Source organism: Pundamilia nyererei, unplaced genomic scaffold, assembly GCF_000239375.1.
Source record: "Pundamilia nyererei isolate P.nyererei 1_Seehausen unplaced genomic scaffold, PunNye1.0 scaffold00066, whole genome shotgun sequence".
Taxonomy (NCBI): domain Eukaryota; kingdom Metazoa; phylum Chordata; class Actinopteri; order Cichliformes; family Cichlidae; genus Pundamilia; species Pundamilia nyererei.
The window spans coordinates 3020914-3046741 of record NW_005187467.1 but is presented as its reverse complement, the minus strand read 5'-3'; the positions used below and the strand labels follow the sequence as shown (position 1 = coordinate 3046741).

The 25828-nt window shown below is 38.9% G+C and overlaps 2 protein-coding genes across 8 annotated transcripts in view; both read left to right on the top strand.

The window, feature by feature from the left end:
* Positions 1-14849, top strand: part of frya (furry homolog a (Drosophila)) — a 41266-nt gene extending 26417 nt beyond the window's left edge. For 4 of the 7 annotated variants that reach the window (XM_013911565.1, XM_005736031.2, XM_005736032.1 and 1 more), the window contains exons 36-63: positions 12-94; positions 500-650; positions 825-928; positions 1178-1363; positions 2173-2371; positions 2795-2916; positions 3029-3216; positions 3401-3495; positions 3591-4171; positions 4343-4440; positions 4513-4683; positions 4782-4922; positions 5380-5559; positions 6333-6497; positions 6846-6920; positions 7046-7216; positions 7417-7425; positions 8986-9186; positions 9715-9858; positions 10640-10803; positions 10891-11098; positions 11448-11597; positions 11669-11767; positions 11856-11939; positions 12725-12742; positions 12930-13040; positions 13148-13353; positions 13449-14849. In XM_013911565.1, coding sequence (XP_013767019.1) covers positions 12-94; positions 500-650; positions 825-928; positions 1178-1363; positions 2173-2371; positions 2795-2916; positions 3029-3216; positions 3401-3495; positions 3591-4171; positions 4343-4440; positions 4513-4683; positions 4782-4922; positions 5380-5559; positions 6333-6497; positions 6846-6920; positions 7046-7216; positions 7417-7425; positions 8986-9186; positions 9715-9858; positions 10640-10803; positions 10891-11098; positions 11448-11597; positions 11669-11767; positions 11856-11939; positions 12725-12742; positions 12930-13040; positions 13148-13353; positions 13449-13707 — 4363 coding nt within the window. In that variant the 3' untranslated portion in view covers positions 13708-14849. The remainder of the gene's footprint in view (positions 1-11; positions 95-499; positions 651-824; positions 929-1177; positions 1364-2172; positions 2372-2794; positions 2917-3028; positions 3217-3400; positions 3496-3590; positions 4172-4342; positions 4441-4512; positions 4684-4781; positions 4923-5379; positions 5560-6332; positions 6498-6845; positions 6921-7045; positions 7217-7416; positions 7426-8985; positions 9187-9714; positions 9859-10639; positions 10804-10890; positions 11099-11447; positions 11598-11668; positions 11768-11855; positions 11940-12724; positions 12743-12929; positions 13041-13147; positions 13354-13448) is intronic. The other 3 variants (XM_005736030.2, XM_005736033.2, XM_005736035.2) reach the window with 3 other exon arrangements.
* Positions 14850-15135: 286 nt separating this feature from the next.
* The window catches only part of brca2 (BRCA2 DNA repair associated), a 14987-nt gene continuing 4294 nt past the window's right edge, over positions 15136-25828 (top strand). The window contains exons 1-16 of the mRNA XM_005736029.1: positions 15136-15301; positions 15605-15691; positions 15884-16117; positions 16293-16356; positions 16654-16706; positions 16808-16836; positions 16958-17069; positions 17154-17209; positions 17498-17588; positions 17704-18288; positions 18408-23834; positions 24162-24260; positions 24350-24419; positions 24511-24971; positions 25053-25243; positions 25358-25545. Of these exons, the coding sequence (XP_005736086.1) occupies positions 15637-15691; positions 15884-16117; positions 16293-16356; positions 16654-16706; positions 16808-16836; positions 16958-17069; positions 17154-17209; positions 17498-17588; positions 17704-18288; positions 18408-23834; positions 24162-24260; positions 24350-24419; positions 24511-24971; positions 25053-25243; positions 25358-25545 (7715 nt within the window). The 5' untranslated portion in view covers positions 15136-15301; positions 15605-15636. The remainder of the gene's footprint in view (positions 15302-15604; positions 15692-15883; positions 16118-16292; positions 16357-16653; positions 16707-16807; positions 16837-16957; positions 17070-17153; positions 17210-17497; positions 17589-17703; positions 18289-18407; positions 23835-24161; positions 24261-24349; positions 24420-24510; positions 24972-25052; positions 25244-25357; positions 25546-25828) is intronic.

Below are 25828 nucleotides of genomic sequence, written 5' to 3'. Positions count from 1 at the left end.
TGTGACTTCAGGCTTACTCATATAATACGAGCACATAATCGTCTGGAATCGCGCTACAGCAACAGCTCGGGAGGATCTTATGATGAAGATAAGAGTGAGTATTTTTCTGTACCAAGCACCTGAGAAAGAAAATGTGGTTGTAATGGTTTTGATGAGTATAGAATATACAGCCTGGTTGGAGGGTACATTGGTAATCAGCCATATTCCAGTGATAAATTATGAGCAGTGCAAAGTGGCCTGGGGCTTTTTAAGAGACTCTGTGATAATTGGCACTAAAATACAAGGAGTTGAGCCTAGGGCCCCCACACTGCTGCTAGTGACCCAAAAACAGCTTTGTTAAACCCTCTTAGCCTGTAATGGTTCTAGAGAGAAATGTGGCTAAACATAATCTGACGATTATTAAAAGAATCCTGGAAATTAGTTATGACAACTATATTTCAAAACTGAAGTTCTTTTTTGTGTATTTACATCATGAACAATGGGCTCTTAAACCATACAGGTGAACCTTTGCCACCCTATGCTGACTGGCTTGTGGCTGTTATTGAGACCAACCAGCCCCATCCTCTGCCTATGCCTCTGACTGGAGGATGTTGGGCTCCACTAGTGGACTTTTTACCAGAGACCATTACTCCCAGGGGACCACTGCACAGGTTAGCTGCTATAACCTGCTATGTTGTTTCTAAATGAATTTACTGTAATAGTATTCATCTGTATCCACCACAAAAAAGTTTTTATTTAAATCTATCTTAAGAAATTGATTTTCTTAGGATATGAAATGGTGTTTCACTCAGAGGGTTAATAGTGTGAATGTTTGCTTATTATAGGTGTAACATAGCGGTCATCTTCATGACAGAGATGGTCGTGGACCACAGTGTGACCGAGGATTGGACCATGCACCTACCTTTGCTGCTACATTCACTGTTTTTGGGTAAATTCACAGTACAATCAGTCTTCTCTTTAACAGCTGTAGTATAATGATTACATATCTAATGATGCACTGTGGAGTTGAGTGAAAAGTGCAACTCAGAGAGAATCCCTAATGTTCTCTCTGTAATATTGTAAGGTTTTGATCTTACTGTGTTACTTCGTCCCAGATGACCATAAGGAGTAGCTGACATTTAAATTGAATTGACCGTAAAATAGACTTATTTGGCCAATTATGTTGTTTTTATTCAAGGCATGGATCACTTTCGTCCAGAGGTGTTTGAACACAGTAAACGACTTCTTCTCCACCTGCTCATCGCATTGTCATGCGACAACAACTTCCACACTATTGCAGCAGTCTTATTGCAGACACGTGAGATCAATGGTACCAAGACCCTCACCTGCAAACCAAGCATTCAGATGGAGTACTTGCCTTCAGGTAAGCATCTGCCCTTTTCAAGTATAAATACATTCACTCTTCACTGAATGGTTAAAGTAGACCTAGATGAGGTTGACTGAGCAGCTGGCCCTTTGACATGCGGATCTTGTCTTTGGCTAATATAAACTCGAACATTAGGAAGGAATGGCTAGCATTCCTTTCAGACAATAGATAAGGTTCTTATCTTGAGAGAAAATATTTGGATGCTGTGCCAAAAGCAATATGGAGCCCAGAGCACATCAAAGGTCTTGATTAAAGCATTCCATTCTGCTATTTTTATCCACTTTCCCAAATTGGGGCCATCTGCTAAAGCTTGCATGGCTGGCTTTAGCTCCTCTCTTAGCTGATAAAATGTTTTGCAAATGTCTTCACATTTTGAAAGTATTTGTTGTCCATTTGACCATATGAAAAAAGAAAATGTATATCCAATAATAATGTATTTTATTAGCAATAAAAAAAATGCTATAACAATAGTTTAAAAGCGAAAGTAAACATGCTTTATACAACTTTCTTTTATATGCGTGTTATGTTCATGTGTAATATGTGGTTTCTTACACAAAGGTTTGGCTTTTTGTTTATAACAAAAGAGTGGTTAGCTTTGCAGCAATAATAATAGGAACTACTGGATCTACATCCATGAAAATGTTTTAGCACAAGTCATGTGCTCACAACAGCATCTCTTCTTCTTGCACTGGCTAAATCCATCTGTAGCTTAAAGTTGCAGTTAGGTATATGAAATCAAACATTCATAAAATATATACCACTGTAACTTGTTTGTAATCACACACCTGTTTCTGTGATGTGTTCAGGAGGTTTTGACTTCCTGCGGGAGTGTCAGGCATCTCCCGGGCCAGACTCGGGTTTGAGTTCTTCGTCTACGTCATCCAGTTTAAGTTTGGGGGGCAGCAGCAGCAACCTGCCAGAGATTTCACAGGAGGTGGAAGAGCTGGTGGCCTCCAATAAAATGAATCACAAAACCAACAAGCTAATTGAGTTTTTAACCACAAGGTATGGACACAGATTTGTAATTCTTCCGTTAGAGTCACTCAGCAAATGCATGAGTTTTTACACTGTAGTTTTGCAAACAGAAAAAAATGTATGGCTGCATGTATTAAAATATTGCTAGTTATGGGCTTGATATGGTGATAAACTTCTTATATTTCTGGTTTTTGGTTCCCACCTAGTGGTGCTGCTGGATAATGCAATTTCTTATAAGCATAGCTTAGATCTGAGATTTAAATATGACTGGCATTTCCCACGATTAATTGAACACACTGTAAATTTAAATTAAAACTGTCATCTTACAAAACTAATTAAAAAATATTTAGGATTGTATTAATTGACAGGCACCTTATGCTGGACTTGGCACTGTTAATTTGAATGATTCAGAATATAGTTTGTTTTCAGTAACTAAAAATGATTGTTTTATAGAGCATATGGACCGCTGTGGTGCCATGAAGACATTTCACCAAAGAACCAAATTTCAAAAAGCACTGGGCAGCTGACGAATTTTCTGCGATATGTGGTATCTGTGTTCAAAGAGTCCAAGTCAGGTAAATCTGTATGCCCGTAACAGTAATTCTTTCATTTTCTTTGATTATCTCTTAAACATTATGTGTAACTGAATGACTTTCATTTACACATTTCTGTCTGTGTCTTTGTCAGATTTCCATCTGGAACAGCAGCTTAGCGACATAGCGCTGCAGACAGCCTTGTGTAGCTCATCGCGTCACTACGCTGGCCGCTCCTTTCAGGTGTTTCGAGCCCTTCGCCAGCCAATATCTGCCCACGCTGTGTCTGACCTTCTCTCAAGGCTGGTGGAAGTCATCGGTGAACATGGAGAAGAAGTGCAGGTCAGAGCGCCGTGTGTATACTTGAATGGTGCCAGTTTTTATGTGGGGATTTCTTGTTTGCATCATTTATGGTGTCAAATGTTGGTCATCCGTGTAGAAAATTATCCTATTGTATGTTAAATTATTAAATTGTATTATAAAAATACACTCTAAAAATCTATGTGGGTCTTTTTTTTGCTGCCAGGGCTATGTGATGGAAATATTACTCACGCTGGAGTCAGTGGTGGATAACTTGGCTGAGTGTCTCAAAAACAGTGATCTCATGGCTATTTTGACAAGGTTTGTGTCTCCTCTACATGAATTTGTGTTCAAAGATGGTATTTCTGCCCAAATATGTAGTGACTTTAAATTATTTCTCCATGCTATCATCACAGAGCCTCATCCCCAGAATTCCTCACCAGTTTCAAGCTGCTATCTAACAGGAAGAGCACAGGGCAGCTCAATCTCAGGAGAGAAGAAAGGAGCAGACATCAAAGGAGCTCCTCTGTTCCCAAGAAGTTTGGAGAGGCAGACCGGTGGTCTGATCCACCACGCAGTGCCACACTGGACCGTATCCAAGCCTCTGAACAGCAAGCTCTGTTAGCTAAGGTTCGCAGCTCATCCTCATCTAGAGACAGTGTGACTGACCCAACAAGCATCAACCACCCCAGCAACCTGCTAGCCACCATCTTCTGGGTGGCAGTGTCACTGATGGAGTCAGACTTTGAGTTTGAGTATCAGATGTCTTTAAGACTGTTGAATAAGCTGCTGGCCAACATGTCACTGGACAAACAGGAAAACAGAGAGAAGCTGGAGAAGCTGCATAATCAGCTAAAATGGAGCACCTTCACTGGGCTGCAGCAGCTCCTTTTAAAGGGTTTCACCTCCATGTCTACAACCGATCTCACGCTTCATCTCTTATGCCAACTGACTCCTGTGTCGCGAGTGCCTGTTGTGGACACATCACAAGCCATAGGTATAATGTAGGAATCAATAAATAAGTGGTTTTGAAAGTGGACGGATAAACTTTACATTTATATATTTATATTTTTTGTACTTGTACAAAGACACATGCTTTGTGACTTTTTTCCAAAATTTTATATTAATGTCATTTGTTTTGTTTTTCGGGGGTTTTTTTGTCTACTAGGTTTTCCTTTGAATGTTCTCTGCCTGCTCCCTCATCTGGTACAGAACTTTGATGGCCCCACACAGTTCTGTCAAGAGGTTGCTGAGAGGATAGCACAGGTTTGCCATTTTTATCCCTTTTTTCATTTCACGAATTTCACATCTTAAACTAACACACCTTTGTGTGTGTAGGTATGCCTTGAGGAGAACAACGCCAAGCTTTCCAACCTTGCTCATGTCATGGCTCTGTATAAAACCCACTCCTACACACGAGACTGCTTCTCTTGGGTCAATGTGGTGTGTCGATATCTTCACGAAGCTTTCTCGGATATCACCCTGAGTCTGGTCACTTATATGGCAGAGGTGTGTACAGCTGAAAGGTGCTAAGTCACAATTACAGTGTGTTAAAAGTACTATGTAAAGTGAGTTTTCTCTTTTCTTTTCTTTTGTTGTTGTAATAGCTGTTGGAGAAAGGTCTCCCAAGTATGCAGCAGACCCTTTTGCAAATTATCTACAGCCTCCTGAGCCACATGGACTTGAGTGTAATTCAAGCCAAACCCTTCAACATAGAGGTGCTCAAGACAATAGAGAAATTTGTCCAGGTGAGTTCAAATGGTCCTTTTTTATCGGGAATGTATTAGTTTGAATATGCAGTGACTTTATGTGCCATCGAACACATTTTAAAAATAGAATAAGTTGACAATTTTGTAGAAACTCACTAACATATACTTTGCATGCGCATGTGCTCAGTTCAAATCTTTAGCTGAGAGCTCTGCGTAAGAGTCTTGTACTCCTTGCTCTTTTTCTTAGTGCTCATGTGAAAAAAAAGGAAAAAGCTGTCTTATGTCAGCGCTGTAAATTTGTGGACACACCCAATCTATAAACAGTCTGCTGTTCTGCTATGGGCCAAGCCTCTGCTTATTCTCATATGGCATCCATTTCCCTTTAGTACCTCTGTAACTATAAATAAAACTACATGAAAACTGTGTTTTTACATCTTGTGTTGCTCTTTGTCTGCACATACAGGTGAAGTTGTGTGTGTTTCTGTTTTTGCTGTAGACTGTTCATTGGAGAGAAGCACAGAATATACTCAAGCTGGTGGTTTCTCGATCGGCCAGTTTGGCACAGCCTTCATTTCCACAAAGTGACCTCTCCTACGAGGACATCAGCCGTGTCTGGGACCGCTCTTCCAAGGCCTTGCCTGGGAAAACGCTGGATTTCCACTTTGACATATCTCAGGTTAGAGGCCATTTCTTTGACTTTCTTTTCACTGTGTGAAAGTCCTTGTTGTTCTTGTGAAAAGAAAGGTTAATCCTTGAAATGTATGCTCGCCCCTGTATATTTCCCTGTATTTTCCAGGGTGTGGTACTTGTTGAGGTTGTGTGGAATCTTTTAAAGGTCTTTGGAAAGGAAACATTTCTTCCCCTTCCTTAATGGTGATATTTCTTTTCGACCAAACCCTGCGAGATTAGCTTGAAAGCGTGAAAGGTAAACACAATTAGTCAAGCAGTGCAGAGCTGGAAAGCGATGTAAAAGATACAAGGAGAGCGGCGTATGTGTGGGAACCGAACAGGGAGCTGTTTGTGTAGTTCATGAATGGCAGGAAATGATGTCAGCTTTTTGCTGCCGTCTTTGTATGTGAGTCAGGGAGTTGTAGTGAGCAGCCAACAGGGTGGCTTTAAACTTTAGACATACTGGGCACACCAGTGATAGTTGTTATGATATTCGGACATTTTAAGATTGAGTATAAAACCGAGAAAGTTGATGTTTTGGGTTTTTTTCTTGAATGTCAAGTGGAATAAAAGCTGTGACCACTTGTAAAAACACAATCAGCCTATCTTGACGTATTGATTGCTTTACAGTCATTTTGGAACTGTGAGCCTAGACGAAGCAGGAGCTGTCAAGGAGCCTGAGTAATGGATTGACTAAGCAGAGAGAGACTTTCTCTTCTTCCTGCTGTTGCTCATTTTAATTTTGTCCTCACAATTGTTTGTTTGTGTCGATTCTTTCAGACGCCAGTGATTGGTCGTCGTTTTGATGATCTCCGACGCACTCCAGGCCAGGATGTGAAGAGCATGACAACAGCAGTGACCCACAGCACCTCCTCTACCTCCTCTGGATCCACTTTAAACAACGTGTTGGTGCCAGTCAGCTGGAAAAGGCCTCAATCTTCTCAGGTGAAAACTTATTCCCAAGGGGTCAAAGTGTAAAACTGTTAGGATTTGACACATGAAGACATTGCATGTAATTGTATTTCATTATGCAAGACAAGCACAGCGCAGGATGTATTTGATGCACATGCTGTGTTTGAGACGTCTTCAAACTGTTTATTCCAAAAATTTAATTCCCATTGTATATCCAAATAAGGGGAAATGCATGTTGATGCCAGGCAAATATGAGACTAAATTTTAAAATGGTAGGATACTCAAACAGATGCAAAAGTTAAATGTTCACAAAAAACTATAATGTGGATCAAATTAAAGGGATTTATTCACAATATTTGGGTGTTCTCTTTCCCTCTGCAGAAAAGAACACGGGAAAAACTGGTGAATGTGTTGTCTCTGCTGGGACAAGAAGTGGGGCTCACAAAAAATCCTTCAGTAAGATATACTTTATGTTGTCCGTTGGGAAATTCAGCACTCTGAACTTTTTTTAATCATGGATTTAAAAAAAAAAAAACAATTTTGCCTTTTTTTTGTTTTTCTTTGTTCGTTGTTCGGTATAGGTGATTTTCTCAAGTTGTGGGGAGCTGGATCTTATGGAGCACCAGCCTAGCCAGGTATCCTCTGATGACGGGACTCGGGAACCAGAAAACACAGATGACACCACCTCAGAGCAGCAGTTCAGAGTCTTTAGAGACTTTGACTTCCTGGATGTTGAGCTTGAGGATGGAGAGGTGAGTCATGGGACGCTTGGTAGAATAATTACTTATACTTTAGATGTTAAAGTAGATGTAAAACTAGAGCAGTAAGAAAACCTTATAAAGACTGTAATGAGGATTTTCCACTGAGGAGCAGTACTGTGTTGGGTCAAGTCTGCCTGCTCTGTGTAACAGGGTTTCTTTTTCTGTGTTTTTTTTCTATCTGTGCTATCTAGGAGCTACAGGTAAGTTTAGTTGTGTTACATTTTTATTTGCTGTGTTCTATGAATGACAATTTGCTTGTGCAGATATTTTAGTCGACTGATGGCAAAGAGTAGAAAGTGTGCATGCATGTTGTGTTAGTTACAAAACTGATTCTGCAATGTCCCTGTATTAGAGAGTAGAGTATTGGAAACACAGCATGTTATTCTTAGTTCTCTCACCAGGCTTATCATCATGGTCTAGTAGTTGCTATTGAAATATAGGGTATCTTAAAGCCCGTTTTACCAGATTTACCAGTACTTGATCTCACACTGGCACTCAGCCTAAGTGGTTATGTGACTGTGGTTATCAACTCAATAACTCAAACCAGGGCTTTCCAGTCTAGCTACAAGTGTGTTTACACAAAAGGGATGGTGTTGGCAGCATTTGACCAATCAGAAACATTGACAGGTCTACTAGCAAAAGAGCAACTAATCTTACAAGGAAAGACAAAACTGTGATATTAGGAAAATACAGAGAGGTCAATTGCAGAATTCAGGCTGAAACAACAGGCCTGCTGCAGACATATTGGTAATGTGAGTGTGTGTGAAAGGAACCGTGCGCTTTGTACAAACACATTTTAAGTGCTTCAGTCAGTAAGCCCGGAAAAGATTTTTAATGTTAAAGTCTTGACTATGTGAAGTCAGGAAGCAAAGCTGGCACTATGTAAGTTGACAGACTTATCAAGCTGTAACATTAAGTGACAGAAAAAACTGATGGGTTTTAATTGTTATTCCATAAGTTATCATAATGTTTATTAATATTTTTTTATCATATGATTGACATAAAGTGAATACATTTAATCATAATTTTCTATAGTTATATGGCTATCTGGTCAACATCATATGATTTTCTAAAGCAAGCCACAGTTGTTCATATCATGGAGTGTTGGCTCCATCTAGAGACTCAGTGGAAGAAATTCTGCTCAGGTTTAACCCTCCATCACACTGAAATCCAAACAGTAAATTACCTTTGCTAATTGTAAACATTTAAACTGTATTATTTGCCAAGAAAAAGCTGTTGTTACTTGTTGAGACTCTGAAATGTACTTAGTGTGGTTTTTAGGCTTCACTAACACCATATTTTCAGGAAACTCGATCGAAAAAACCTAAATGATTAATATGGGCAAGAAATGTCAAAGTCAGAGCCTTTACTGTGACAGGTTTTAAACTAATCGTAGTTGGATATGCTTGTTTTGTCTGTTGATGTGGAGCTTTGGTGGAACGTGAGAGTTGGCTAGCATCCATGGAGTCACGCTTGAAAATCACTCTGTATTTTTTTTTTAAAAAAGACCAAAGCAATTAAAGCCTGTTAATATTTGAATTGTGACCATGTTAAGGAGGGCTTACTGCACTGAGCACCGCTGTTCCTTCCTTTTTTAGCTTTGAAGGGAAAAAACTCTCCCATAAACTGTCCCCTCCCAGAACCAGCACTGCATGGTTGTGTAAATGTTGGTGTGAAGTATGTTTATGAAGTTTGTGTTGAAGAAAAGATTATGCTGTGCTACTTGGTACTCGGTATCTAACAGATGTTTACTGTTGCAGGGAGAGACTATGGACAACTTCAACTGGGGTGTGCGTAGACGCTCTATGGACAGTCTGGACCGAAATGACCTGCAGCCTTTGGAGGAAAGTCAGATGTCCAGCAGCATGCCCAGCCTCAGCAAGCTCGCTCATGAAGATTCAGACGAGTCATCTGAGGAGGATTCCCTGACTACCAGCCAGACACTCTCCCACTCACAGCTTGTAAGTTTATTCTTTTGTGTTATAATAATTGAAAATCACAATGAAGGTAAAACCTCAAATAACAGTTAAAACCAACTGTAACAAGTAAAAGGGATTTCAAGGACAAACTCTTTATATCTTAACAATTCAAGAGTTTTTTTCTATTGTGCCACTCTCTGTGCCAAGCTGTATAGGGTTTAAAAAATGTCTTTCTCTCTCAGATTAAGACTTTTCCTCTAGTGTCAAGCTTAGGGCCAGATTTTCAAGTCTGAAAATATAATGGGCCTTTCTGTCGCATTCTGTCTTGTTCCATTATCTTTCTGTTATTCCATGACAGAAAGAGCCATTCAGCATTAGCTAAAGGTTGCTAAAGTTGCCGTAGCAGACTGAAACCTGTGGGTCAACACAGCCGTCATTTTCACCTCTTGCTTTTGAGTTTTAAGAAACTCCACTACTGTCGGTGATACAGTTTCAGACGATTTTGCTGTTTTTAGTTCAGTGCCGTTTATTTTAAAGATTCTATTAAATGTTTCTTTGTCTCTTTTTCAGACTGTCAGCCTCTCTCCAACTGCAGAGATGAGTAGCATTGACTCTCCCTCTCCCTTCTGCGATACCACTTCAGCAGATTCGACTCCTCTGAGCACCAAAAATCCAAGTTTCGAGGTCCAACAACCAGAGGACTCGAAGCACCGGGTGAATAAGGGCTTCAGAGTGTCTGAGATTCTGGGAACTACTAATTCCTATCGTAGTTCTATAATGGAGTTCTTTACTAATTTTGCTAAATAGCAGCTGTTCTGTTTTCTCGTGTATTGAATGTTAAATGTGCTTTGGGTTAAGGCAATCATAGGTGTTATTTTGCAACACTGTGACTTTTCTACATTTCCTTTCTTTAGAGTAGAGCATGAGTGACCTTTTCTTGATATTTCAGTAGTTGCATGCAAAATCATAAAAAAACAACTAAAATTGACAAGCAGGTGATCTAAAGCTTTGGGCTCCGGGCTATTTCTTGTCTAACTTTAATTGTGGCAGTTTGTCTGGGGATGTGAGGGGTTGTAGCTAGCAGTAGAAACAAAAAACATTTCTTTCTTTCCGTATCTGTCTATTTAAGGCAATGTGTATGCCTATTGCTTCTGTGTGGGTGGCTGTAAGCAAAACTAAAATCTCTCAGCATGTGGAAGGTCAGAAAAGGTTTACACATTGCCTGTTTCAATCTCTGAGTGTGCAGAGCCACGATGCTGGCTAAGTTCAAATTTTTTATCCATTTAATTGGCATAATTTTTGCACACTAAATTGACCAAATAAAAGAAAACACCACAAGGAGTGTCCATAGGGTCCCATGGCAAGGTTAGTGTTACTGTTTAATAACTAAAAATAACAGAGGGAATACATTTCATGCATGCTGCTTCAGTATTTGTTTTGTAATTAATTACATTAATATTTCCAGTTGTCAACTGTCTCTTCTGCTTTCTTTCAGCATGAGATGTCACAAGAAGATGATGACAACATTGTCCATGAGGAGGACATTTCTCTTTCCATCACTGAGCTGCCCCCTGAGTATCACTGTGGTGACAGTTTGACAATGGATATAACTAACAATGATTACAAAGGAGAACTAGATCTTGAAGGCTGCTTACCAAGGTACCTATTGCAACATTTAAATATTTAGCTATAAATAAAGTGTCATGAAAAATGCACTTCTCCTAAGATGTGGCCATATCCATTCAGTCTTGCTGAGGAAGAGCGAGATGACATGCCGGAGTCGCGTTCTTCACCACCACCGTCACCTTTCTTCTCTGCCATCCTTGCGGCTTTCCAGCCAAATGTGTGCGATGATGCAGAAGAGGCTTGGCGAAGCCACATCAACCAGCTTGTGTCTGACTCAGATGGATCCTGTGCCGTCTACACTTTTCATGTGTTTTCCTCACTTTTTCAGGTATTATAGCTTGACCCTGCAGCCAGCCTAATCCCAAAAGACATCAGCGCGACGTGTAGTATGAGATGTCAAATTGTATAATTAAACCGAAAGGTTAACAGGATTAGCTATAAGGCAAACTGACCTTTCAGAAGAGGACTGCTTAATTGAAAATTAGAGTCACTCTGTAGATGCTCTCAGCTTGAAAATCTCCTGAGATCCATTAACCGGTTGTTGTTCACTTCACTGACCAAAGCTGACAGGGCAACATTTCAGAAAAATTGAATTAATGAAGGATGTACTAGTGCCTTAAATTATGTAGGCGGGATTCTGGTGGTGTTACAGACAGCATGTTTTTTATGTTTTGCAGAATATCCAAACCAAATTTTGTTCTTTGACATGTGATGCCGTCAGTTACCTTGGTGATGGCCTGAGAGGACTAGGATCAAAGTTTTTGAGGTCTTCTCAGATGCTGACATCATGTTCAGAGTGCCCAACACTTTTTATTGATGCAGACACAGTAAGTTGCCTGACATTTAGCGACTTCCAGTGTATTTCAACAAATATAATGACAAATTGGTATTTTTCCAGATCATGTCTTATGGACTCCTTGAAAAGATGAAATTTAGTGTGTTGGAACTTCAAGAATATTTTGATACTTACAACAACAGAAAGGAGGCAGTTCTCACAGTAAGTGGTTCTTATCGTGTGCTTGTCACTCTAGATGTCACCTGTATGTTGTTGCTGAATTATTTAAATTGACCTCTGTTTTACACAGTGGTTGAGCAACTGTAAAGCTGCTTTTCCCAAGAGTGCTGGGGGTTCGGTGATAACGTGTCAACCACTGGAGCATGAGGAAAAGGTAATAATAATTATTATAAATACCGGTATATTTATTTGAGCATCTCATGCTATCATATCAACAGTGGGATAAAGTAAAGCAGTGGGTTAGTATTTACTTTGGCTTAGATACTGCATTAAGCCAGTGTACAACCAAAATAATTGTTGATTATGTACATTTAACAAAAACTGAACTGAACATATGAAGGATTCCATTTCATCTGATCTTTCATACTGTACTTTCTGCATTGGGATTACTGTGTGATACTGTAGCTCTGTGAGTGTTACCTCTAATTCTCTTGCACTTTAAGTTTTTGACAAACTTAAGTTGATGCACGTCACATTTAATATTTCATATCCAGTGTGCATTGTGTTGATTTTCAGTTCTTCTGGGCATGGGAGTGAGCTCTCTTATGTTGCAATTTAATCAGGCTTCATAACTGAAGAAGGTAGAAAGTTTTGCTGTTAAAATGTATGAGTTTGTCACTTAAGTGAGTGCTGATTAACATGCAGAACATGCTTGGCTTTTCTTTTTCTTTTTTAAAAACGTGTTTTTATTTATTTATTTATTTTGTATTTAATAGTTCATGGAAACTATAAGCCCTCTTCATAATTCTAATTTGCACAAACATCTACCCTAACTTTCTTCCTCTGTGCATGTCAATAAAATGACACCAGTTAGACCTGTTCTATACTTCTCACCCACTCTATGTTATAAATAATGACCATTTGCATGAATTTCCTTCTCTCTGTGTGTTTTCCTTACTTCTTACTTCTTTTCTACCCCATAACATGCTTGCTTGATAGCAAATGGAATTTCTGGCTGTAAGTTGGAAAAGGCTTGTCTCTACTTTCCGATTTAAAACAAAACAACATTGTATTTATTGTATTGTCATTTTCAGCAAAAGGATACTTTTTTAAGTCTTCAATTGTGGTTGTGCAGACATTTTAAAAAGGAGGAAACAGGAAGTTAAAGACTTATTTTCTGATAATCATTTTCTATTACTTTCAGCAACTGGAGCTCTGTCAAAGACTCTACAAACTCCACTTTCAGTTGTTGCTGCTTTTTCAGTCCTACTGCAAACTGACTGAACAGGTCCATGCAATAAGCTCTGTTCCAGAGGTAGGTATATCTGCATTTGCTTCTCTTCAGTTTTTGAAGGCATAAAACACACCTTTTTTTTTAATCTGTGTTCCTGTTCAGTAACATAAACCCCTCTCGACTTTTAGCTGACAAACATGTCCAAAGAGCTTAATGAGTTGAAGAGCAACCTGAGGTTAGCAGCTGCTTCAGTGGCAAATGATGAGATTGCTGCCTGTGAGAGTTCCTGCTCTGAGCCGGTTTTTAGCTCCTCCGAGGCTGCAGTGCAGGCCATCCTAGAAGGTCTAAAGAACAATGACTTTCCAACCGCTGTTCACTACATTCGTGTGTGCAGGTGAGAAAAGTAAAATTCTTGTTTCAGTGTTTATTAAAAGTGTTTTTTGATAAATGTGTTACTCATTAAAACAAATACTTATGATTTCCTTCCAGAACAATGTGGCCTAATGATATCTTTGGTAGCCACTCTGAGGATGAGGTCCAAACATTGCTGAACATCTACTTTAGACATCAAACTCTGGGTCAGACAGGAACTTTTGCTCTGGTGGGTTCAAAACAAGACTTGACAGAAATTTCTGTCAAGTTGATGGAACTTAATGGAGAAACTCGGGATATGATCCGAAGAGCCCAGGGCTACCGCACCATCACAGCTTTTCTCCCAGACTCCAGGGTTTCAGGCTCAACTCTCTGATGACTCTGACAGCCAGAACTACAAAACACCCAATGTCATGCCTAGTGTCACCTGTTGTCTGTGGTAGCTTCTATCATCTCAAGGGTGAACTTTCTCTTGGGAATAACCAAACCGCTGTTTCCTCTTCTTGCTTAAAGTACATCAGAATGTCATGAAGTCCAATCTTCAGATGTGCAGCAGTACTGTTGTTTTTAGACTGATGAGTGACTTTGCTGTTGCAAACACAGTACAGCTTTTATTGCACTAATAATAGAAATGTCACAAAGCAGCCTGTGTGTACTGAAGTACATAATTTTCACATTTAAAGAAAAATGAAATGAAATACCAAAGCTGAGTTATTCTCTTTCAGTTATGTTGTTTTAATTGTCAAGGGAAATTGTGCAATCCTTCACTAAAGTGGAAGAACTTTACTGTCTCCTGAAATTATGTATTTGAATATCATAGCATTGGAAAACATGAACACTGTTAGCACAGAAAAAGGGAGGCTTCATTACTTGGTTTGTGTGTTGGTGTAGGTGTGTTATGAGTGTGCTTGAGTGTGTGAATTCAAGTCTGACGACCATCACAGATGGAATTATTAAGACTGATTTGTATACTGCAAGTGGTTCATGTTAAAAAAATTCTGACATGCTGCAGATCTACTGTAATGTCTCTCAATCCTACAAACTCTTGTGTGGGTTATCTGTTACTCAAAACATCTTACTGTACCTTTTAACTGTGCAGCTTTTAGCAAATAGGTAAATTATTTATATTGTTAACAAAAGAAAATGTGCTTTTATCAGACTAGATTTATAGAAAAAAATATTTTATTTTATCTGTTAAACCTGCCAAGCGTGCAAATTCTGTGTACAATAAAAATGTAATAGTAAAGTTTATGAACAAAGAGAGAAACTATTTTAAATGAAAGAAAATGTACATAGTGAAAAGGGGGGCTTTGCTGAGACTCATCAGATTGTATTTTTATGAAGTTACAGTTTAGGTGCATGCAGAGTGAGTAGCTACATATACATATATATATAAATCTTCCACAAAAGTGGTGTAGCCTTTGGCCTTGTAAATGCTGTAAAAACTGCCTTTGCAATGTACTGTACTTTGGTATTCTGTTCACTAATACAACAATAAAATTAAGCTTAGATTTCTTATTTGTGGTTGGAATTTGTTATTGGAATTTATTTATTTGCTTATTTTTATTTATCTGCTTAAACTGCGCAGATAAATAAAAGTGAAGAAGTGAGTCTTCCAGCTTAGTATTATATAAAGTCAAAAGTTTAACGACTGTTTACTAAATGATTCAATTAGATTATTATTGTTGTTGTTGTTGTTAGTAGTAGTAGTAGTATCAGTAGCATTCGTGTTATTAGGAATATCAAGGGTTAAAAATTCAAGCGGTCTTTTATTTTGAAGTGCCCTTGAGTTCCGGTGCGCGACGCGCGAGGTTTGTTTTTGTCGCGTGAACGTGCTAGCTAGCAGGCCGAGTTTTTCTTGGCTATCCCCTTTGCATCGTATTTTTAGTTTTATGTCTTTTGTGTCTTTACATCATTATATTACGAGATATATCGCGACATGAAAGTGCACACTCTTGAACGTCGTCATGGTAAGTCTGAAAAACGTTAAATTCACTTTTTGTGGGCTCCCCCCAATTTGACAACGATAGGCTGTCAGTGTAAAATAAAATGTTTCTCCGTAAAGTTTTTTTGCTTATCTAAAACAAACGTAAGCTAACGTTACTCATTGTTGCCCAAACAGTTTCGCTGTCACGGTAGTTTTTAGGTAATGTAGTTGAATACCGGCTACGTTGTAGTGTGACTGCCCTAGTAAATGTACACCACAACTTTGTTCTGAAACTCGGACACCTTTCTGCTTTTTCATTCAAGTTATGTTACATTCACATTCTCAGGTATCAAGCTGTAGTACAGTGCAGTCACTGGAATGGATTTGCCCTTAAAAAACATGTACGAGACATTCAAAGATGAAATCTGGAAAGGTAGGAAAACCTATGCAACATCAAAAAGCTGTGATTTTGGTCATCGGTACTTTTTAATCAGACGCCCGCAAAAACAGTTGTATTCTGAATATTATAAGTAGAAATGCATTGTACAGATTTACCTTTCCCCTCTAAATCGGTTTGTGGCTTGTCGACTTAATGATGAGTTCTTACCCTTTATGAACATTTTAGAACTGGGATCACTGGATCACAACTGGTTTGACATACTGACTGCTCAAACGTCAGCGAATGAGAGCAGCGGCTCTGATCAAGATGAGCTATGTGCCAATCAGGAGGGACATTTTAAAACCCCTTTAGACAAAACTGCAGTAGACAGTCAGCTGTTTTCTACTCCTAAAGTTTTCAGACACAGTCGAATTGTGTTACCTGAAATTGTGGATGAGCAGTCGTTCTCTACTACACAAGGTAATTCATTCAGATTGTTACTTATTTATACTGTAAATCTCCAACATGTTATTTAAACACTTGCTAAATAAAAATATAGGTTTCTGTTTTGATTTAATTGCAATCAAGAAGCTGCTGTAACCTACTTACGCTTAGATTAAATCTAAAAATATTGTTTCTCTGTGATACTTCTTAGAAAATGATACATTGCCATGGACGGAAACACAAAGTCCATATGTGTTTCGGATCTCAAAAAAGGGGTGAGTGCAACAATGAATTATCAGTGGTTAAATTCAGAGTTGCTATATATACTGGCATTTTTATGAATGGTATGGTTTTTTTGGGTTTTTTTTAAGTGATTAAATAATTTAAGTAGTTGTGTAATTAAATCACAACAGGAACAACAATAACTGATTTTAATAACGCATACTGAAAAACTGCCTTATTTTGTGGGGGTTGGGAGGGAGCTATTTTCATGATAATTTTACAACAACAGCTTGGCTTTTTATGTTTTTCCAGCTATTGGCTGTTTTTAATGTATGTTTTGACTTTTTTAGGGTTCCTGATACAGAATATGAGGAAATCCAACCTCAGAATCAGGACAATTTTGGTGAGGTTAAAAATAATCTTAGTCTCATTTACATGAATTGCATACAGAAGCCAAGACTTAATCATCACTGCTTAATTTGCTTACTTCTACCATATTTACAGATCCACTTGATACCCCGCATAAATCTCCAGTACGTATAGCATATCCAATGATTAATATTTTTCTGATAGTATTTGAATGTAGAAGAGTGAATAAAATTAAATGTACCTATCTTTATGTTTTTGTTTTGATTTTTGTTTTTAATGATACAGATGAGCTATGCCAAGCATATTTCTGAAAGTCTTGGTGCACAGATTAACCCTGATATTTCATGGACCAGTTCTTTGAATACACCACCCCCTGTTCCATCTACCCTGATTTTGTGTAAGCCAATAGCAGACTCGCTCATTTTAAACAACTGAAAAGGTTATATGTTCATTAATTTTTTGTCTCCTTTTAATCTTGCAGCTAAAGTTGATGAGAGTCCCTGTCCAGTGAGTGTTTCTGCAGACAAAAGTGTTGTTGTGAGTACTCAGTCCAGCACAAATATACAGCAAACCTATCTTTATCTATTATTTTGATGAATATCACTCAATGTTGAATTTCTGGTCCTGCTGTATTCACATTCTTTAAATGGATATTCTGAAATTGTAACATGTTAAGAATGGTTGAATTTATGATTTTATGTGTTACTAGAAATCAGAATCAGAAATTGTTCTTATTGTATTACTCTTTTTGACATATTACAAGCAAAGAGGTGCAACATTTCAGATTTCTGCTGACAAAGTGTTTTGTCCTCTTACCTTTTCCAGTTTGTACGGAAGCTTTTCCCTTCTCTTTCAAATCCTTCCAGAATTGTGGTAGCACCACCTAAAAATGATAAAATAACTACTGATAACCACGGTACTGACTTCTCTTTTTTTAGTATCACATTAACTGAAATGGTGAATATTTGTGAACTAACTATGGCTCCCAACAATTTTGGCTGACATGCTGATTGTTGCTCTGTCATTAACAGATGCTGTTTTGCCTGAAGTTGTTTCCTCCCAGACTTTATTAATGCAGAATGAGGGTATTTGGCAACAGATACTACGGGGTGCTAATGGAGATGGCAAAATGGCCAGTGCTCCTGATGAATTTCAAAATACTTCATCCACTTTCCTCGCCAACAGTAGTTCAGCACTGAGAAAAGTGAAACCTGAAAGAATCAGACGGAAGCAATTCAAATTAAGTGAACATGACTGCAGCTCTACAGATATCTCAAAAACAAACCAGTGTAATGAAGAGCACAAAGCTGATGAAGAACATAGCACCGTTCCATCATCCCCACCGGCAAAAAATGGAAGCACTGGAATCAGCCAATGGTCTCCATTGAATTTATCTGAAATTCCCCCTTGTACTGCAGAAAATAATATTTTAACAGAACTGCAGCCTGACTTTGATTCTAGACAGCTTGTCAGGCCACCTATAAAAATCACAGACACTGGATTAATTAGGAAAAAAAGAAAATTTGTTTACACTGTTGAGACTTTGAAGCCAAAAGTTAAAGAAAATGAAACTAACTTTCAGAAGATGAACACATCATCAGTAATTCCAGATACTGGTAACATATTTAATTATTAAAAATATATGTATATTTTTCTGTTAAAATAGAAGTGTTTTTTTTTTTGTTTTCTATAATGACTGAAAATTTTTGTTTTTTATCACCATGCTTTCTTTTAGGACCAGAACTGAGTAGTAAGCAGTCACAAGATGCCCCAGATGAAGCAAGCTGCTGCAGTAATGAGAAGAATGCAGAAGAAAAATGTACTTTGGAAAATTTGCCTTCATCTGTGCAAGAAAAAGTCCAGGATCTTGACATGTCACAGCTTCACAAAGATTTTGCACAAGACTTCAGCCAAATTTCAGACTCTGGTAGACCGACTAAAGGAGTTGCAGAAGATCAACACCACTTCTCACCTTCAGCCTGTCTGTTGGCCATGAAAAAAGCTAAGCATCAAACAATTCAAGCAAGCCTTCTCCATGACTATAACAGCATCAGTAACACAGGACATACGTCTACCACTAATCAAAATTGTTCCACCAATGAAGGCACCATAAGTGACAGTGGTTTCCAGTCTGCTGTTGCAGATATCACTCACACTGCTTCTTCTTGTATTGTTCCTTTCTCAGAGAACACTGGATCAAAAACTGATATTCACAGGACTACTCCTTTTCCATCTACGCAGAGAGGAAATGAAAAATCCCAGCTCCTGGAAAGACAGACTATAGATGGCAAAAGAGAAGGTCAGTTGGACAAGGAGAGCACAGTATCACAACTGCCAAGCAGTCTAAAAGGAACTGATGATGGCCTTAACTGCATTCCACAAAATGGTGAGGTTCATGGCAGACTGCTAGAGAAGACAAACATTTCTCTTCCACCCGCTCATGCATCAGGATTCAAAACGGCTTCAAATAAAGGTATACAAATTTCCTTGGCCAACCTGGAGAAGGCAAGGCATCTCTTTGAAGAAAGAGATGGCGATCAGCCCACCAAATGCAACAGTGTCACGAAACTTAAAAATAGCCAGAGAAATGGATCCATGACAAGCACAGTTTCTGTATCAAATCAGCAACCTTCTGTAAGTGAAATATTTGAGGGTGGCAGCTGCCACTTAACAGCTTCACAAAAAGCTGATGTGACAGAACTGTGCACTCTCTTGGAAGAAGCAGATAGCCAGTTTGAATTTACACAGTTCAGAGGTGCAGAAGTAAAACAGCCTTGTCAAGAAAATGCCTGCTTTCTAGAGAAGACTGACAAAGACCTTGATCCTGATTTTCTTGCAGGCATAGATTTTGATGACAGCTTTAGTTCAGATGCTGAAAAGCACTTGGCAATAACTGCCATGCCTGACAAAATGACCTGTGTGGTAGATGAAAAAGCAAATGGTGGGACATCAAACATCACTGATAAATCCACCGGTGTATCAGTGTCGAGTTCTGTAAAAAGAGAAAATATCTCTGCTGGAGAGGTGCTTTCCTCTTCAGAAGACATTCCTGGAAGAAATAATTGGCTTATATCAAAGAAGCAAAAAAGTCTTAACAGAGCTGAGCACGGTGACGCAAGCAAGATGGAGAAACCGAATCCTTTAATGCTTGGTGTTACCTTTAAGACTGCAGGAGGGAATGCTTTAAGAGTTTCAAAAACATGTCTAAGCAAAGCTAGAGCTTTATTTGCTGATTTAGAAATTAATGTGTCAGATCTGAATATATCACACAAACAGGCTGCTGAGACTGATGCAAAAACCAAAAAGATGTGCAATGTAGATTCTGAAACGGCCACAGCTGATTTCAAGTTCACTCTCAAAGCCGACTGCCACGTTGAAGAGAAAACTTCAACATGTTTTTCCAACACCAAACAGCCTGTCTCTGCATTAAAACAGGCCAGAGACATGCAAGATAAAGATACTACGAAAAGTTTTGAAAACTGCAAAATGGATGCCATTACCATTTCTGAGGAACATGCCATTGTAGACACAGAGTTTGAGAATGTAAACACTGGACTGAGTAGGCCACATCCTGATGATTTAGAAATGGAACGTGTTGGTTGTAACACTGTGCTGGAATTTAAAAATCCAGTTTCTTTCCATGAAAACTCATTTTCCACTTCAAAGCTTCTACCATGCCCAGCATCAAAGAGTATTGATTCCTCTGCCATCACTGAATTGAGCAGTGGTGATGGATTCTGTACAGCCAGTGGGAGGAAAGTATCCGTGTCAGCTGATGCAATGAAAAAGGCTAAATGTCTTCTGAATGACACTTATTCACTTGAAGACACAAGCAAAAAAATAAGCCAAAAAGAAAATGTTTTAAGAGCAGCACAGTTCACTGCTCAAAATAAAGAATCTATTCCTAAAACAAGTGGATTTGACACAGCCACTGGGAAAGGAGTTTCAATTTCATCCACAGCTCACAAGAAAGCAAAATGCCCGTTGAGTGAATCTGATAAAGTGTATCATAAAATCAATGCAAAAGCATCACATTACAAGATTCCAGTATATGGCCCACCACCCAGCAATGTAGGATTTCTTGCAGCCAGTGGAAAGAAAATAGCATTTTCCTCCAAGGCCCTTCAGAAGGCCAAAGCACTTTTCAGTGACATCAGTTTCAGTGCAGACAGCCCAGCTGGTTCTTACCCAAAGAACGGTGACAAGAAAAATGACAATTGTGAACATCCAGACAAAATGCAGAGTGGTTTGACCGCAGAGGGAGAAAACGTCCATGTCTCAGAGAAGCACATTTTAAAGGACTTTGAAGATTCTGTTTTAACAAACGCTATGCAAAAGAGAGTAGACTGTGATATAGATGTTAACAATGATGAAAATATTATGCATACAAGTGGAAGTGGCAGTGACTTAGGAATTAGACCAGATCAAGGGATGACTTCAAACATTTCTGTAGAGTCTGCAAATAAACAATTGAAACAAAAAGACAGTTTGCCACTACAAAGTGGTGGATTTGGTCCAGTAAATGGAAAGGGAGTTTCAATTTCATCTGAAGCCCTTAAGAGAGCAACATCCCTGTTGGAGCAATGTGATGAAGTGAACACTAAAATCAATGTTAATCACTCACATTTGAAGACTTCAGTTTACAGCCCACTCCCCACAAGTGGTGGATTTCATGCAGCCAGTGGAAAGGCTTTGACACTTTCATCCGAAGCCCTTCAGAAGGCTCTTTTCAGTGATATCATTTCCAGTACAGAGAGTCCAGTTGTTCCACATACACAGAGTATAAAATTTTTTGTAAAGTCTGGAAGTGGATGCACTGAAGACAAAAACAAACAGCTAAAAGAAAAAGAAGCCAGTTTCCCACTACAAAGTGGTGGGTTTCAGACAGCGAGCGGAAAAGGACTTGCTATTTCATCTGAAGCCCTCAAGAAAGCAAAATCCCTGTTGGGTGAATTTGATGAATTGGGTGATAGAAGTGGAAAGCCATCATGTTCAAAGACTCCAGTCCGAGAGAATGGTAGATTTCTTGCAGCCAGTGGAAAGCCTGTGGCACTTTCATCTGATGCCCTTCAGAAGGCTAAAACTCTCTTCAGTGATATAATTTCCAGTGCAGAGAGCCCACATGCAAAGAACAGTGACAGAAACCATGACAATTGTGAACCTATGGCAAAAATGCAGAGCGGTTTCAAAACTGCAGGCGGAAAAAAGGTTCATGTATCACAGAAAGATCTTTTGAATGCAAAACATCTTTTGAAGGTCTTAGATGATTCTGTTTTAACAAAAGCAATGCAAATGGCAGAAGACTGTGATATGGACGTTAGCAATGGCATTTCAGCAAAACACAAAAGTATAGCACCTATGGTTGGAACAGGCAGTGATGAGAAAAACCTTCCAGAAACCAGACTACAGCAAAAGGCGACTTTGGGCTTTTCTGTAGAGTCTGAGAAAAGATACACTGAGGACAAAGACAAACAAGCAGAACAAAAAAATGACACTTTGTCGCTACAAACAGCGAGTGGAAAAGGAGTTACCATTGCATCTGAAGCTCTAAGGAAAGCAAGATCTCTGTTGGGTGAATGTGATGAAATGGAGGATAAAATTGGTATAAACCCTTCATGTTCCAAGATTCCAGTTCATGACTCACTTCCTCAGAATGGTGGATTTCGTGCTGCAAGTGGAAAGCCTGTAGCACTTTCCTCTGAGGCCCTTCAGAGGGCGAAAGCTCTCTTTGGTGATATAAGTATCAGTGCAGAGATTCCACATGCAAAGAATAGTCACAAGAAATATGACTACGGTGAAAACGCACAGAAAATGCAATGTAGCTCCAAAACTGTAGGAGGAGAAAAAGTTAATGTTTCAGAGCAAAACCTTCTGAAAGCAAAACATCTTTTGAAGGAAGCTGATGTCTCTGTTTCAAAAAAGGCAATGCAAGTGGAAGATGGTTTTACTAAAGATTGCAATATGGATATTAACTATGGAATTTCAGTAAAACATGATAATACATTGTCTATCAGTGACATTTCTAAGGACTCAGGAAATGGATGTACTGAAGTCACAAATGAACACATGAAACAAAAAAACACTTGGCCCCAACAAAGTGTTGGATTTCAGACAGCAAGTGGAAAAGGAGTCGCTGTTTCATCTAAAGCTCTGAAGAGAGCCAAAACCCTTCTAAGTGAATGTGAAGGAGTTGAGGATAAAATCAGTATAACAGCACCACGGGGCAAGATTTCGGCTCATGGTCCACCATTCAGGAGTACCGGTAGTGGTTTTCTTGCAGCCAGTGGTAAGCCTGTTGCACTTTCATCAGAGGCCATGCAGAAGGCGAAAGCTCTTTTCAGTGATATTAGTCAGAGCAGAGACACCCCAGCTGTTGCACACACAAGAAAGAACGATAAGAAAATTGATGCTCACAATCGAGAGGAAACACATTGTGGTTTCAGCACTGCAGGGGGAGTTAAAGTCCAAGTGTCCAAAAAAAGTCTTTTGAAAGCAACCAGCCTTTTCAAAGAATTTGATGATGGGGAATGTCATGATTCCCTATTATTTTCAACAAGCCCACAAGACAATCCTATGCCAAATCTGTCAAAAGTAGAAGATGTGGAAGGACCTTCGGGTTCAAACCTCACAACAGCCTCTGACAAGTACATGTCTACCAAGGGAACTGCCTCTCTTGTAGTTGAATCTGTGCCCTCCTTGCAAGAGTCTGACCTAAAAGTTGAAAATTTAAGAGGACATGGTTGTATGTCTGTCAATAACAAGGCAGCTAAAGCTGCATTTAAGTTTCAGGAAGACACCATAACACCATCTGGGGCAGGCACTCTGCATGATTGCCCTGAAGAGGAAATGCAGTGTCTGCTGGACTATGAAATAAATGAGGAGAGCAGCACCAAGGAGTCTAAAGTTTTAAAACCAAATGAGTCTTCAGTTCTTAACTTTCAGTCACTTAACCTTACTGGTTGCACAGAGACCCAGCAAAAATTTCTTGCCCAGGAAGCTCTGGACTGTACTAAAGCTTTGCTAGAAGATGAAGGTCTGGCTGAACACAATCTCTTGATGACTTTAGAAAATATGCCACTACAACATAACACAAGTGCCAATGGGTGTGAAGAGAGTGAAAAGAGAAGAGGGAAAAGATCAGTGGAAGACACAGAAATGAATGGTAGGTACCTGCATTGCTACTCAGTTTAAGTGTAATATTTTTATTTATTGAAACTGTGCTGCTATTTTCAAAACTTATTTAATTCATTTATTGATGTTTTTCAAGCAAATTGCATTAATACCTTTCTTGCAATTTAGGATTAAGTTATATGGCTTACTATTTGGAATTTTCTTCTTCTTCTTTTTTTTCTTTTTTTTTTTTTTTTAGAAAAGTTAAATGATACTTTATGACATGAAACCATTGTTTTCAGATGAGTAAACATGCCTGGTCATAATTAACTTTAAGCCACAGCTCTGCTTTGAGAATAATAGCCTTCTAACTATTTAGGTCAGCCTCCCCTAAAAAGACGGTTACTGGAAGAGTTTGACAGGAGTCTCGTGGATCCAAAAGCTTCAACTCTCCACCCAGTCAAAAGTTGTTCCAATGGTAAATTGTTAGCACTATGGCACGTTTTCTGAGAACTGTTTATTTTGTGTTATTCATTAAATAACTATTTGTATTTATCCCTAAATAAGGTTTAATGAAGGACAGGGGAGTTTTTAAATACAGCACCTCCCTTTATCCAAACATTACTCGGCCGCACAGGTATGTTCCTGTTGAAGCACCATGTTTTCAAACAGGTTAACAAAGTTATAAGCTTTTTCTGATATGTCCTTTCTTTTCTTTTCTGCAACAGTGGAAAAACCTATGTGGAAACTAGATTCCAAAAGACACAAATACAGAACTCAATGACAGGAGACCCCAGGAGCAAATCGGCACATTATAAGACATCAGCATTTGTTCCTCCATTTGTCAGAAATGCAAAGACAGAAACCCATAAGACTATGGTGCTCAAGGATAGCATAAGAACACCTTCAGCCTTTGTTCCTCCATTCAAAAAACAAAGAACTATTGTTGAAGAGAGTTCCTGTAAAGCGCATGAGGGGGAAGACAAACACCAAAAACCGTTTGTAATGTCATCTAACAGCAAGTGTTTTGTGCCGCCCACTAAAAAAACACAAGGCGCTGCGGATGGAACTGCTGTGGCTGCAGCTCGAAGTGACGATATGAATAATCAAAGCTTACCTGTTGACTTCAGGTCTGTCAGTGCTGTTGGAGAGACATCAGGTGTAGATGGCACATGTTCAAGAAGCCAAGGTGCAGTAAACAGTTTGAGCTACATCAGTGTAAAAGTTTCTTTGTGACAGTTTAAAAAAAAAAAATGCTGTCCGTTTGCAGATGTATATCAGAATCTTCAGAACACTGAGCTGGCACAGGATATACAAGACATGAGGCTCAGGAAGAAGAAGCGCCAGAACATTCGACCTCTTCCAGGGAGCTTGTATCTTAAAAAAACATCAGGAGTACCTAGGATCCCACTAAAAGCTGCAGTGAATGGAAAGATCCCAGGAAGATACACCCCAAAAAAGGCAAGGCTGTAACTGTCACTGGGTTTTTTAGCATTTTTAAGCATACTTGGATTTGTTTGTTTTGGTTTTAAACACAGACTGTGAGACACAAATGTACTTGTTTTTATTTTTCAGCTTTATGGATATGGAGTCCAAAAATATGTTTCCGATATCACCAGTGAGAATGCAGAATCTTTCCGCTTCAGCCTGCTGCAGTTCATCAAACTGGAAGCCTTTACAGATGAAGGTGGAGTTCAGCTTGCTGATGGAGGATGGCTGGTCCCCAGCAATGATGGGACTGCGGGGAAAGAAGAGTTTTATAGGTATTACTGAATCACACTTTGGGTTAAATTCTGATTTTATATACGGTACTGTTTTGTTTGTTTGTTAAGCTTAAATTTCAAAACTTACATTAACTACTGATTTTATCTACTGTTCTGATTTTATCTGTTTTGATTTTATATACTGTTTTGTTTGTTTGTTTGTTTGTTTGTTTGTTTGTTAAGTGGGTTTAGAGCTCTGGGTAGCTCCCCAACTGGGTCTAGACTGGGTCTAGAGAGTATTTTAAATTCAGGGAATTTAAAATAGAAAGTAGCTCGTCCACAG